The 13,937-nt window shown below is 31.7% G+C and overlaps 2 protein-coding genes across 2 annotated transcripts; one reads left to right on the plus strand and one right to left on the minus strand.

Moving 5' to 3' along the window:
* The first annotated feature begins 3,698 nt into the window (after window positions 1–3,698).
* On the plus strand, window positions 3,699–6,942 carry LOC25490863 (E3 ubiquitin-protein ligase AIRP2). Its single transcript, XM_013604769.3, has 5 exons — window positions 3,699–3,856; window positions 4,618–4,768; window positions 5,223–5,289; window positions 5,416–5,650; window positions 6,637–6,942. The coding sequence occupies exons 1-5, from the start codon at window positions 3,753–3,755 to the stop codon at window positions 6,845–6,847; spliced, it is 768 nt and encodes a 255-aa protein (XP_013460223.2). The 5' UTR covers window positions 3,699–3,752; the 3' UTR covers window positions 6,848–6,942.
* Window positions 6,943–8,277: 1,335 nt separating this feature from the next.
* Window positions 8,278–10,032, minus strand: LOC25490864 (ammonium transporter 1 member 3). The gene has a single exon (XM_013604771.3). It carries the CDS (start codon window positions 9,756–9,758, stop codon window positions 8,376–8,378), a length of 1,383 nt encoding a protein of 460 aa, XP_013460225.1. The 5' UTR covers window positions 9,759–10,032; the 3' UTR covers window positions 8,278–8,375.
* Between the last annotated feature and the right edge of the window lie 3,905 nt (window positions 10,033–13,937).

The raw sequence follows: 13,937 nt of genomic DNA on the forward strand, positions 1-13,937 counted from the left end.
TGTGTTAAGTAGGGGTGTTTTTACTAAGGCTTTGTTTAGGAGTTTGGAGGAGAGGGGAAGATACTTTGGAGGACGGAAAACATGAGGAAAAATAGAGAATGTAAGTTCATATTGTAACCTAAGAGGGAGGGTGAATTAGGTTTCCAGGAATATTGGTTAATTTTTGCAAGTTTAGCGTTCTTGATAATTTTTCTGGAAACTTAATATGAAGGTATGAATGAGGAAAAATAAAAGAGTAAGGGAAGAAAAAAAGACACAAGAGAATTATAGTGGTTCCCCTCTAAACCTTAGGGTCAGTCCACTCCCTTCACACCCCGCGAAGGAATTCACTATGTTAGAATCTTTGTTACAAGCAATCTAACCCCAAGACCCCCTAACAATCTTTCTAACATAAACACAAGAAAGAAACCCTCTCTCTTGATTACAACACAAACACCAAACACTTTTGGTGGGCTTTGAATCTTCCAGAATCAAAGAACCTTTTACAACATTCACAAGATAGCATCCACTATCTTAAACAATAATTCTCACCAACAAAGTAATTGAAGAATAACAAATGTATGGTTGTATATCTTTATCAATATCACTCTAACAAATGGACTTAGTGCTCAAAAAACTTTTTAATAAATGTTAAAGTGTATGCAAAGTTTTCCAAACAATTTGAATGAAAGTTTGAAAGCAAGTGATATTGAAAATGTCAATTGAGAGAATGAAAGTTGTTGTGTATAAAATGTTTTGATTCTCAATTGAATTTATAAAGGCTAAAAAGATGTTTATGAAGCAACTTTACTTTTCAAAAAGGATTACCAATGAATAAATGATGTTTATGAAGTTTATTAAATTTTTTGTTATAATTTTTAAAAAATTTGTATTGTATTAGTTCTTATTCTTAGCACATCTTGTATTATAATTATTGAAATTTGTGTTGAATATAACTTGAACCTTAAAAATCCTCTTATTTTCATTGTGTTATATTTTCCCATTCTTTATAGCCTACTCCCAAAACCTTGCGTCAAACCTAAAGTAATTTGAGATATGAAGCGTAAAGTTTTTTATTTTTAATTTAATTAAAAAAAATCGAGACATGAAGTATTAAGTTTTTCATTTTTCCTTTAAAAAGTGATCCTAGACTCTTAATATCATAGTATTAGGTACAAAACATTGTCGATTTCTTCATTTGGTCTCGAATCTTGATATCATTTTTAGGCCTTTCAAAACTATGGATCAAAAAACCAACATAAGGAATGAGAAACAAAGAAGAAAAGAGGTATTATAAAATACTTTTCTAATTTTCATTTTATTTTTGGCTATCCTTCTTGTTAAAAGATGATACGATGAAAATTGTTATTTTTTTTAAGGAAGAATCTTAACTCATTTCATTAATCATAATGTGTTCAATACAATTTGCTATTGCAACTAATATTTGAAAACTAGCTAATAATGTGGCCTCTAGGGTTGGGAATAGGTCAGGCTTTGATAGGCCTGAGTCTGGCCTACGAAAAAATTTGCAGGCCTGAGCCTGGTCTATGACCTTTCATAGGCCTATTTTTTTGGCATGACCTGACCTATTTAAAAGCCTGGTCTGGCCTGAAAGCCTATTTACAGGCCTACTTATTATTAAAGTCACTAAACATTCCATTTTATCTACTTTTAAATAGGTTTAATAGGCCTCAAAGCCTATTTTAGTGTAAGACTTGTTTATCACTATAAGGTCTTAAAAGCGTATTTCACTATAAAGCTTTAAAGCCTATTTAAAAAGTCCACTATGAAGCCTAACATGCATACACAGTCCGCCCTATTAGGCTTCATAGGCTTTTTGATAGCCTAAGTCTGACCTATTTACTTAAATAGGCTTTTTAAAAAGCCTAAGCCTAGCCTTTTTAATAAACAGGTCAGGCCAGACCAGACTTAAACAGGCCAGGCCATAGGCCCCTATAGGCCGGCCTGGCCTATTCCCAACCCTAGTGGCCTCCCTTGCTAAAGTATGAGCTGCCTCATTTGCTTGTCTCCGCACAAACTCAACACTAGAGTTTAAATAAAATTGTGTGAATAGAACTCTACAGTTATCAATTATGTCCCTGAATTCACTAACATCTGATTTGGGTGACGGAAATTGATCCACTACATGTTTTGAATCAAACTTAAAGTCAACAGGTCCTAGCTGAAGCTCATGGACCCAATTTAATGCCGACAACAGTCCTAATGCTTCTCCAATGTGGACCTCACATATTGGATTGAACCATTCAATTTTGGCTAAAACAATTCCGCGATGAAAATTATTTATTTTCATTAAATCTTTTTTTTTCTCCGGTCAAAAGATTTTTTTATCCAAGAACTTTAATTTTTAAACATTTTGTATTTACTTTTTAGTTAAAAGATAAAATATTTGAGGAAAATAAAAATTTTGTATTATTTATTGATAATTAAAAATATATTTATAAATAAATAAAAATTTCTTGAAACTATTTGTTTTAAAAATTTCAATAAGATAAAAATATATTTAACAATTGACTTTATCTTTTTTTTTGTACAACCATTGACTTCATCTATAACAATATATAAAGATAATATACCCTTTTTGGATTGATTTTTTCCTTCATATTTACCATTCATTCACACTAATCTATCATTTTTATAATATTACTAACGCATAGATGGACGTTTATAGAAATAGAATAAAATATTTTTGACAATAAGATTCAAAAAAAATTTTTTATAGTGTATAATGTTGTTTCTATTGTTGTTAAGTGCTCCTCCTATTGTTGGGTATTGTTCCTATTTCTATTTGATACAATTATTAGTTTTTAATTTATCAATGTCATAAGCATTATAAAGAAGTTTAAATGAGAAAAATTCAGCTAAAAAGTGTATTTCCCTTTAAATGGTTATATATTTAAATTATCAATAAAAAAATTAATCAAATTCCATTAAAAATATGAACGATCCACATCAATAGGAGGAATAATCATCAACAATAGAAATAATGTTGGTTCTTTTAAAAAAAAGAAATAATATTGGAAACTATAAAAAATATCTTATTTGGGATTTATATAAAAAAATATTATGGTTTGATGTAACATTTTTCCTTCTAAATTTACCCTTCACTTAATTATTTTTTACCATTTTACTATTCATTTCCAATAAAATGGATAGATAATGAAATTAGTGCTGGAACACTGATAATTAGTAATTACATAGCCTAGAATCTGTCTGTGATTGATCAATTTAAAAACTGTTTCTTAACATATGACATTATAAGAGTCTAGATAACTTTTTTAAAGATTTAAAATTAAGAAATACTTTTTCAAAAAGTTAAATAATTCAATTTTTAATATAGTGAATACACAAATTTTGATAACAATTTAAAAATAATACTTGGATATTTATTAACAAAATCCATAAAAAAATATTTATTAACAAAATCCATTAAAAATAGTAATAAAAATATCCATTCACACATTTCTATGTCAGTTTTTTTTTTTGGAGCATTTCTATGTCAGTTACAATCCAATTTTTAGGGATATTAAATTACTCATATCTTTTCATAAATAAATAATAAATCAAAAGGTCAAAACCGTCTTTCAAAATAGTCAAATCCACTCTTGAACATGGTGCCCCACTACACCAAAACCACTGCCCCTTATCAAAATCAGGAAGCGGAAAAGGGCAATATCGTCATTACAAAAGTCAAATCACATTCTATATGCATATAAATGTTTTGATCATATCTTAGTGTGAATTTCATAACTTGCATGCACACAAAAATTTCAGTGAAAATCTTTTTGGTTATGGGAAAGAGTTTGTTTCAAGAATCTCTGAAAGCTCTAGAAGCTGATATTCAGTATGCTAATACACTGTATGTTTCTCTCTTCAAATCCATCTTTTTTAGGGTTTTTGTTTTAATCAGAATTTAGCTTCAGAAGCTTATGAATAATGATTTTTTTTTATAATTTTTTTTATGATTCCCAGATAAAAAATTTAATATTTTTTGTGTGTAGGATTTTTGGGTATGTTGTGATTTTGAAGTTTAAAACATGATTCATAGCCATAACAAGGATTCTTCATTACTTGATTTTTAAAAATTGAATATTTTTATGCTGCTTTTGTGTCTCAGCAGCGCCGACACTTCTGATTGAAGATATGTTTGATTGTTTGTGTCTGAGACCGACACATGTGATTTTGTTCAATTAATGAAATTTTAAAAAAAATTTACCGATGTCCGGTGTCTGTGTGTCAGTCAGTGCTTTGTAGATTGAAGTCTTGTATGTGTGTGTTGTGTTTTACGCCTTTTTTGATAAATGTTGATGAATTTTTCATGTTTCATTGCATGATCAATTTTGTGATTTTTTTGAAGTTTATTGGAAATTTGTTCAAATGAAGCTGTTTGATAAACTGGGCCAAAGAATTTGTATGACACTTGGGAATTAGATACTATACTTTTCAATATTTAACACTTTTTCAGACAATTCTTTTAGCAGAGTTAAGCACTTTTTTCATGTAAGATTCAATCCAATTTAACATTTTAGTGTGTTTTTTGTCTGTTGAAAGTGCAATGTCTGATGTGTTTGAGTTAGTTATAAATCCATGTTTTGAGATGTTTTTCACTCTGTTTTTCAGGGCATTAGGTCATCCAAGGGATAAAGAAGGAGGATGCTTTCAAATGAGGCTATCATACAGTCCAGTGGCCCCACTTTTTCTCTCTCTTGTTCAGTGGACTGATTACCGACTTGCTGGTGCTCTTGGTTTGCTCAGAATTCTAATTTATGTGGTATATTTCCTAAACAATATACATACTTAAGTGTGTGTAAAAAATTTGTTTTCATAATTTGTACTTTCAATGTTATCAAATAGCAGCTATAGCGACGCTATGGTGCTATAGTGTAGCGCAATTTGAACAAATTGCTTTTGTTGTTATGCAGGGCCGGCCTAAGGGTAAGGCCACTAAAGCCCTTACCTTTAAAAATTATTGGGCCGGCCCTTATGTGCGGTGCGCTATTTAGTACAAAGTGTTTGTGAAATAGTAGCTGTAGCGGTGCTAGACCACAGCGTTGCAGAATTTGTACAAATAACTATTTTTTGTGAGTGGCAATGCTGGTTCTTCCATAATTTCCATTTTGTGTACTTGTATTGGCATTATCTGTTTTTTTCTAAATTTTTTTTCCCACCTGACAATGTCTTCCGCCCGGATCGGCTCTAAAATATTTTAATCCACATTTATGCAGACATATGGAAATGGGAAGACTACTATTTCAATTTATGAAAGGAAAGCAAGCATAAGACAATTTTATTGTAAGTTTAAGGTTGTTAATAAGAATGTATTGTTATCTTGTTTTGTTTTGCTATTCAGGGTTTTTATGGAATCCGTTTTATGTTCTTTGATGATAATAATCAACACATACTTAACATGTTTTTCAGCGATTATATTTCCTGCTCTATTGCAACTTCAGAAAGGTGTCACAGATTTGGAAGAAAGGAAGCAGAAAGAAGTATATGCTAATAGATATCAAAAGAAGACTGATTTCAAAGATAGAAGAGAATCTAAAATTGACATTGAAAGAGAAAAAGAATGCGGAGTTTGCTTGGAGGTGAAAGCAAAAGTTGTGCTGCCTAATTGTTGCCACCAAATGTGTTTCAAGTGTTACAGAGAATGGTACATACAATTCTTCAATTGCTTCATTTCACTTTCCCATCCTTAGATTGTTTCTAGTCATATACACTTGATCATATTTTTAAAACCAAGTTTAATTTTTGGTTCATAAAACCAAGTTTTATATCTGACATTTTGGTAACTAGAGTTGTAATGTTGCCATTTGGCTTTTAACATTCTGTTTTTAGACATTTGAATGAAATATGTGAATATTTCTGTTCTAATTTTTCAGCCAACTTTTTTAAAAGTAAGATCCTTTCCTCTAAAGATCTTGGTGATCACTTAAATGATATCAATGACTGAGTTTTTGCCACATAACATCTTTGATATCAATGAAAGGAACCTGAATTCCCTGTCTCACATTTTTAGTCAAAAAAGTTGAGAGTGAGGCCTCATGAATTCAAAGATTGTTATCCGGTTGCTTTTACTTTATAAAAAGCTAAAGCCATATCATTTTTCAACAATGGTCATCCTCTTTACACTTTGGAGATTGGTTTGAGAAAAGTTAATTTCATATTTTCATTTTCTATTTACATTTCCTATTTTCACCTTCACATACCTAATTGTTATCTTGTTTCTAATTTGTTGAAGAAATTCGAAATAATTGAATTTAACCACACACATCTGCGTCATGTCATGTCAAATGCTGACACATGTCGAACATCAAACACGTCAGAAACCGAACACGCTTTGAATATGAAGTGTTGGTCATGTCATGTCGGATGTTGACACATGTTGAACATCAAACACGTCAGAAACCGAATACTCTTTGACTATGAAGTGTTGGTGCTCTATGATTTTCCGTACATATCTTTGAAAACATTGAAAATAATGCAACAATTTTGTAATTACAAGGTGACCAGTTGCACCCCACCTACCCAAAACTTGTTTACTTGCATTAGTTGATACCTTCATATAGAGTATCTTATACTAATTAGTTTATATTCTACTCATTGTTTTAGACATGACAAAGCTATTTTTTGATTCAGGTGTCTTAGGTCTCAATCTTGCCCCTTTTGCCGGGATAGCTTGAAGAGAGTGAACTCTGGTGACCTTTGGATTTACACAGACACAAGTGACATTGTTGATGTTGGGACAATTTTCAAAGAGAATTGTAAGATTCTGTTTCTTTACATAGAAAAGTTGCCACTTATTATTCCAGACCCAAGACATGTGTCATATGATCCATTTTTTAGGTAAGGGTTGTTATATTGCCCTTTCATTGTACTTGTAAATCCATTTTGGACAATAATTTAATTGTAAATATTCTAGTGTACTTGTCTTCTTTACTTTCAGCTTCAAGTTGGTATAATTTATTTCTAATTCTAACATAGAATTTAAAAATATCTTTGTTATCCACAACCATAGGGGTATTTTTGGTTATTCTCTTATTATTCTATTATAGTAATTATAAGATAATTATAATAATGTTCTATGGATTGAGATGAAGAATTAAAAAAAAAGCACAAGAGCCTTATCCTTTAACTATGCCAATTGTGACTCGACATGAGTAATAATCTAATTAATTTATCTATTATCCACTATGTGTACAAAATGACAATGATGAGAAAGGGACAATATCACATTTATCTGATGTGTAGGTTCCACCCATTTGATAAGATTCCTTCTTTTCATGATATTTTGGTGCATATTGAAAGATAGCTTAAGCAATAGGTAAAATGTCCCTATCTTGATACCCTTTTGACTTTGATGCCCTTTTTTCAGAGATATTTGTACATCCATTTAATGATAACTTTAGTGACAACTTTGGTTTCCTCTCTTTTGATTGGTCAAAAACAATGAAGAGAGAAAAAGGAAGAGAGAGGATAATAACATTATGTGAGTATGATAGAGAAAGTTGTCAAAAATTTGCAGCAAAATGGTTGTACAAATATCATTTCTTTTTTTCCTTCATGCGTGCCTTGTGATTAGACTAGATATTCTTCATTTTTTAGAGCTTTATTAGTAGGTGTATATTTTTAGATGTATATCATAGGTACTAAAAATGTGAGTTTTTCTGCACCTTAAGTTATGCTAATAGATGGGGACATCTAGGATTGAAAATTGCTCTCACCCTAGCATATACTTGCTTGGACACAAACCTAAATAAAAAATATTTGGACACACGAAACTAAACAAATTTACAAGAGAATGAAGTTAAATAATGTCAATTGATGTGACTAGATTATTTTTCTTAAATATTGTTCCTTTTATGTGAGGGTGCCCAAATAATATTGATTTTGGATTGTATCCATGAAAGAATTTCTCCTTCACTTTTTTTAAACTGCTCATTTCTTTGACCTAGCAGGAGTTGACTCACATTCGGCCTTTTTCACGGTAGTTAACTCACACTGACCCTTTTTAGATCGGCTCAAACACTTTTAAGTCGAGTCAATCGATCTTAAAAAGTGTCCGTGTGAGTTAACTACCGCTGAAAAATGCCGAACGTGAGTTAACTCCCATTGAGTTAAGGGAATGTGCAAATTTGAAAAGGAGAATTTCTCGGGTTCGAATTGAAAATATCCATATTCTTTGCACTCAGTGTGTTTAAATTTTGCTGACACCTTGAAACCAAACCCCAAATTATAGTAATATATATCAATATGTACTTTTACAAATAAAGAAGGTTTAACCAAATAATTTAAATGCTACACAAAGTCTAGTAACTTGTACACATTACAAAATTACAAAATATTAACATGTTCATATGTTCATATTATAAACCAAACTATGAGTGATCATCCTGCATACGCAGATAATCTCCATAAGATCTAGGATGATTTTCCTCTTGAGGAGCATAAGCATACCCTCCATGGCATGATATATCAAGGCCAGCAAGTTCATCATCCACAGGAATTCTTAATAACCTCAGCTTGTGCAAGCCATAGAACATAGGGCCCATTGTTATACTAACAAATACAAAGATGACCAAAATCTCAATTACTTGAGCTCCAATCAATCCCCATCCACCTCCAAGTAGAAGACCATAGGGTCTTTTCACTGCCACCCCTGCATTATAGGTTTGAATCACAAACTGTTCTTTAGCAAACAATCCTGTAAACAACAAGCCCCAAAGACCACACCCACCATGCAATTGTGCTGCCTCTAATGGATCATCATAGTTCAATTTTAGTGCTAAGATGTTGAGACCAATTAACACCCAAGCTGCGACGAATCCGCATAGAATTGCAGCCCATGGCTCAACAACTGAGCACCCAGAGGTGATGGCGACAAACCCACCGAGCAAACCATTGCACACATCTGTTGCATTCCAATGGCCTATCAATAATCGACGGCCGAACAAGGTGACGATTCCAGCTGTCGAGCCTGCCAGCGTGGTTGTCACAGCAGTTCGGCCCACTGAAGTCCAATGACCTTCGTTAGATGTGCCAGGGTAGGCCACGAGAATCCGATCAAATGAACCGGGGTTAAAACCAAACCAACCGAACCATAACAAGAACGTCCCAAGCACCACAAGTGTTGCATTGTGGCCGCGAAAAGGTATGGGCTTTCCATAAGCATCAAAGCGTCCGACTCGCGGGCCTTCTATGACCGATCCCCAGAGTCCAGCGATTGCTCCAACCAAATGCACCACTCCACTTCCAGCAAAGTCAATGGCACCTGAGCCCAAAAACAAGTCACTTGAATTGGGACTAAGCCAACCACTAGATGACCAAACCCAATGAGCCACAATTGGGTACACAAAGCCAGTGAGGAAAAATGAAAAAACAAGATAAGCACTAAATTGTGTCCTCTCAGCTATAGACCCACTAGTGATGCCAGCTACAGCTATAGCAAATGCCCATTGGTAAAGGAAGAATCCATAGTCATAATTTTCATTTGGAATGTTAGCTAAAGCAAACAAATTTGTACCAATGAAAGGGTTGGAATTGCCATATGCAAATGCAAAACCAAAAAGGTAGAAGGAAATGCTACCTACCACTGCATCAACTACATTGGTGAGCATTATGTTCATGGCATTTTTGGCACGGACAGATCCTGCACATATCATGGCAAAGCCTAGTTGCATTACAAAGACTAAGTAGGTAGAGAAGAGAAGGTATATTGTGTTGATAGAATAGGTGACACTTTGTTCCCATGTAACCTCCATGAGTGTGTGTATGGTGACTAATGGAAATAAGATTAAAGAGGAATGAAAGGAAATGAGAATATTTGTATGAATATACACATGACATGATGATATATGGGAATATAAGATTTGATAGTGTGTGTTTGTGTGACGGTGGTAACTTTGAATGGTAGCTGGCTTCCTAGCAAGTAGTTCTAGTTGCACAAGTTGGTTAATGTTGAGAGGTTGTGCATTCTACTTCAACCATTTTAAGTGATTGGTAGCAGATAGGATTATCAAAATTGAGAAATATATCCAAATATCACTTCAATGAATTAGGCCAACGGGGGGAAGGTATTATGCAAAGGTTTGTGCAATCTGTCCCTCTTTTATTTGCGACGACGTTTTTGTGATAGTTTATGTAACGGTCACGGCATAAAGTTTATTGAAGTAGTTATGGTTAAAGTAAAAAAAAAAAATCAATGATCTGATGATTATGATTGACTAACAATATGAAAAACATTTACGATGGTAGAGTGACCGTGTATATAAATTAAATTCTTACAATATCATCTTTTGTTAATGATATGAGAAAGAGAAATTACAGTATTAAAATTAAAAGAGTTGTACATAGTTAGAATTATGATAGATAAAAGAAAATTAATACTCCAATGAAATCATAAAACAACATATAAGATAGGACAATTTTTTTTACTAGAAAGGCTTGTATTGTGATGTGAGGGAGAGTCTATAACATCCTTATGAAAATGTTGTATGTTGTCTATGTCTTTGTGATCAACTTCAAAATTATCGTCTTCTGTATAGATAAGAGAAGCAGAGGTCGTAGGTTTGAAAGTGCTCAAATGGCTTCAAAGCTTAGGTATATATTAAGTGGATAGTCTTATAGAGTTGGGCTGCCTTCAGGTGATCCAAGGTTTAAGCACTGAAAAACTTAGGTATATATTAAGTGCTAAAAATGTTAGTAACACTGAGTTTGGGTGACTGTGAATAAATGTAGAGAGGTGCTAGATATGAAGTATAACTTTAGGGTAAGTTTTATTAGGAGACAAGTCAATCGAGTGACTCATAAATTAGCAAAGATTTCTCGTTTTTATGCTAATCACCAAACCTTGTACCGAGACTATCATATGAATGAAATGTATTAAGTTTGTTTTCGTAAAGAAAGGTTTAGTAAGTTTGATTTCATATGCTCATTAAGGTTAGGGTTAGAGGAGGTCAAAAGGCTAAAGGAACTATCGTAAAAGTATCTATCAACAAGGACTTCATGACAACAATGGAAATTGAATCGACACTCTTGTGAACACTATCGTAGAAGTATCTATCAACAAGGACTTTAGACGACAGCGGAAATTGAATCGACACTCTTGCAAACAATCACTCATCTTATCAAAATGATATAGCTTCTACAAGACAAAAAAAATTAGTCTTGTGGCATGCATTAATTAGTATTTTTTTATCTTACAGATTATTAGATGTTTTAGGAAGCACTCATTAACTTGCCATTGCAGTACATTTTTTTAAGAAGACAATCAAAGTATTTTGTTCTATTCAAAAGTGCAAAATGACAAAACAAAAGCCATTTAATTAGTACAGAATAATTAGTTGCCTAAGGTCATTTATATTGCCACTAAACTAAAAGTAGTTCTTGTTAGAGTGCAAGAAAGATAATTCCCAAAGATGTGTAAACTAAGAAAAAATGAAGAAATTACCACACACAAAAGTTACTAGCATATATAGCAAAGAAAGAAACCAAGAAGTACAAACATGAACAACATGTCAACATTTTTTTTTTAGAGAATTTAAAATTTTAGACAATTCAAATTATTCAATTGAATTGTCTTCATTTTTTAAATGTCTTTGTTTGGATAGAGTAATAAAAAAGGTCATTGTTAACATTTTTTGGTTACTTTTATAAATTATAAATTTTTTGGGTCAAGATCAAAATTGAATAAATATGGATCAATTTGTAATTTTTGAGGGGTCAATTTGTAGTTCTTGAATTACTAAGGGCCAATTTGTAATTTTTGGAAATTTATAGGGGTCAATTTGAAAAATACAGAGACCAACTTGCAAAATTTGAAAAAATTATAAGGAAGAGATTTGAAATTTCTAGCTTTTAAGTGTCATTTATAATCCCCTTAAATTTAACTTAAACAAAATACTTCATAATTTCAATTATTTTAAAAATTCTACAAATTATCATCCAAATAATGAAATCTACTGAAAAAGATTTGAACTGTCTCAAAATTTATATTAGCTCAAAATATTTCTCCATCCAAAAACATTATATGGTTCATTTATATTGCCACTAAACTAAAAGTAGTTTTAGATAGAGTGCAAGAAAGAAAATTTCCAAAGAAAATGTGTAAACTAAGAGAAAACAAAGAAATTACTACACACAAAATTTAGCATATATAGCAAAGAAACCAAGAAGTACAATAGGAACCATATACCAACATTGTTGAGAAATCATTTAAGCAAAAAGGAAGAAGAAAAGCTTTTAAATTTCATGGTTCCAAAACTTGTTTATTTGTTAATAAAACAAACTCCAACTCCTTTGACACTTGAGAAAAAACCTCTTCTTGATCCTCCTACAGCTGTTACCTAATTTAACCTTCAGCTTGAATATTTTGATCCTCAAGTATGATGGTTTTCTTCGAGAATCAACTTTCTCTAATGCTTTGTATATTAAGAATTGTGCTTGTCTATGCTTTCTTTCTTCTGAGTCTTCCTTGTCCATCTTTGAGTAACCATGTTGTGGCCTCCTTGATAGAGCCATTTTCATGATCATTGTGAGACTTGTAAATTTGTAATAGATGAATGATATTGTGGAAGCTACACAAGCTATTTATAAGCCATGTATAAGACTTTGGTTAATTCTCTCCAAAAAAAAAAAAAGACTTTGGTTAATATGTTATATTTATTTTATAAGGGAAATGTTAACGCTAGTGCTTCCATGGTATTCTTTAAGACCTTTAAATGATAAATTTTTATGAAAATATGTGTAATCAATGCATTAGAAATTGAAATATTTAACTTTTTTTATAAAATATTTTCTTCTTTTAGAGTCCTTAAAGAGTGTTCGGGGGTACTCGTTAACAAGATCCTCTTTATAATGCATATCAGTTGTTTCATTTTAATTGTCGTATTTGTAGAAAAATATAATGTTTATAGTTATTATTTGTTTTTAGAGTTCAATACAACATTAATTATTATTTTATCAATAATACCGTTAATTATTAAAAAGAGATGAATTAGTGGAATAAAAATAAGTCATTGAAGGTACTCTTAGAAAATACAAAAAATTTCATAAACAAAATTAATCGATTCTCTGTGTAAATAACCTTAAAAATACAACTAAAATGATACTATGTCTGTTTTAAAAGAACTAAGGTCTTAGATATTTTCATTCATATTAAGAAATTATAAATAAATTAAAGAATGTTGCACTTTTATAGAATTATGCTTATTAAATTTTAATTATTAATTATTGTCATGGATGTATAGTGAAATATAATTACCAAAAAAGGTAATGCAAACAATATTACTATTTATTAAAAGTAATGTAAACAAAACACATCTTTCTAAAGGTAATGTTGGTGCATGTCAAAGGTTGAATTCGAGCATTGTATGATTTAATGGGTGACAAACTTTTCATAATAGTTTTAACATTACTGCATGTTTAAAGTTGGATTCGAACCCAAAACCTTAGTTAAATTAAAAGAGACTCTCGTCATCTCATCTAAGTTATCTTAGATTTATATTAGAAGATTTTATATAGGCTAAAACTACAACTATTTTAAAACGGACATAGTAATTTGTAAATTGGAAGGAAGAGTCTATGTGGTTGGTTAGAGTGTGGACACTAGTAGGCCATATAGAGTGATGATGATGCATCCAATGTGGATTACTGTTTTGGTGTAGACTTTAGTGTGGCCCTCATCTTTTTCACACCGTTGAAATTACATAGAATAGAAAACGATGTTTTTGGTTCTATGACGGAAAAGTTGGTCCAATTTAACACACAGTCAAAGTTGATTTGAATAATTCCTTTGATGGTTGACCGTATAGTGCCACATGGTTTGATCTTAATATCCACCAAACTTAAAAAATCAATTTGTTAGTCTAGTTAAATCATTTTCATGATGACAAATTTCTTTCTTGTTTGAGAGGATGATGATAAGTTTCTTGTTGGGTCCT

This window comes from Medicago truncatula, chromosome 3 (assembly GCF_003473485.1).
Source record: "Medicago truncatula cultivar Jemalong A17 chromosome 3, MtrunA17r5.0-ANR, whole genome shotgun sequence".
Taxonomy (NCBI): domain Eukaryota; kingdom Viridiplantae; phylum Streptophyta; class Magnoliopsida; order Fabales; family Fabaceae; genus Medicago; species Medicago truncatula.

Bases quoted from the DNA above. Each gene is read 5' to 3' on its own strand.
- LOC25490864 (XM_013604771.3), bottom strand. From the start codon at position 9,758: ATGGAGGTTACATGGGAACAAAGTGTCACCTATTCTATCAACACAATA.
- LOC25490863 (XM_013604769.3), top strand. From the start codon at position 3,753: ATGCACACAAAAATTTCAGTGAAAATCTTTTTGGTTATGGGAAAGAGT. The intron at 3,857-4,617 runs GTATGTTTCTCT...TCTGTTTTTCAG, and splicing joins ATTCAGTATGCTAATACACT to GGCATTAGGTCATCCAAGGG. The intron at 5,651-6,636 runs GTACATACAATT...TTTTTGATTCAG, and splicing joins TTCAAGTGTTACAGAGAATG to GTGTCTTAGGTCTCAATCTT.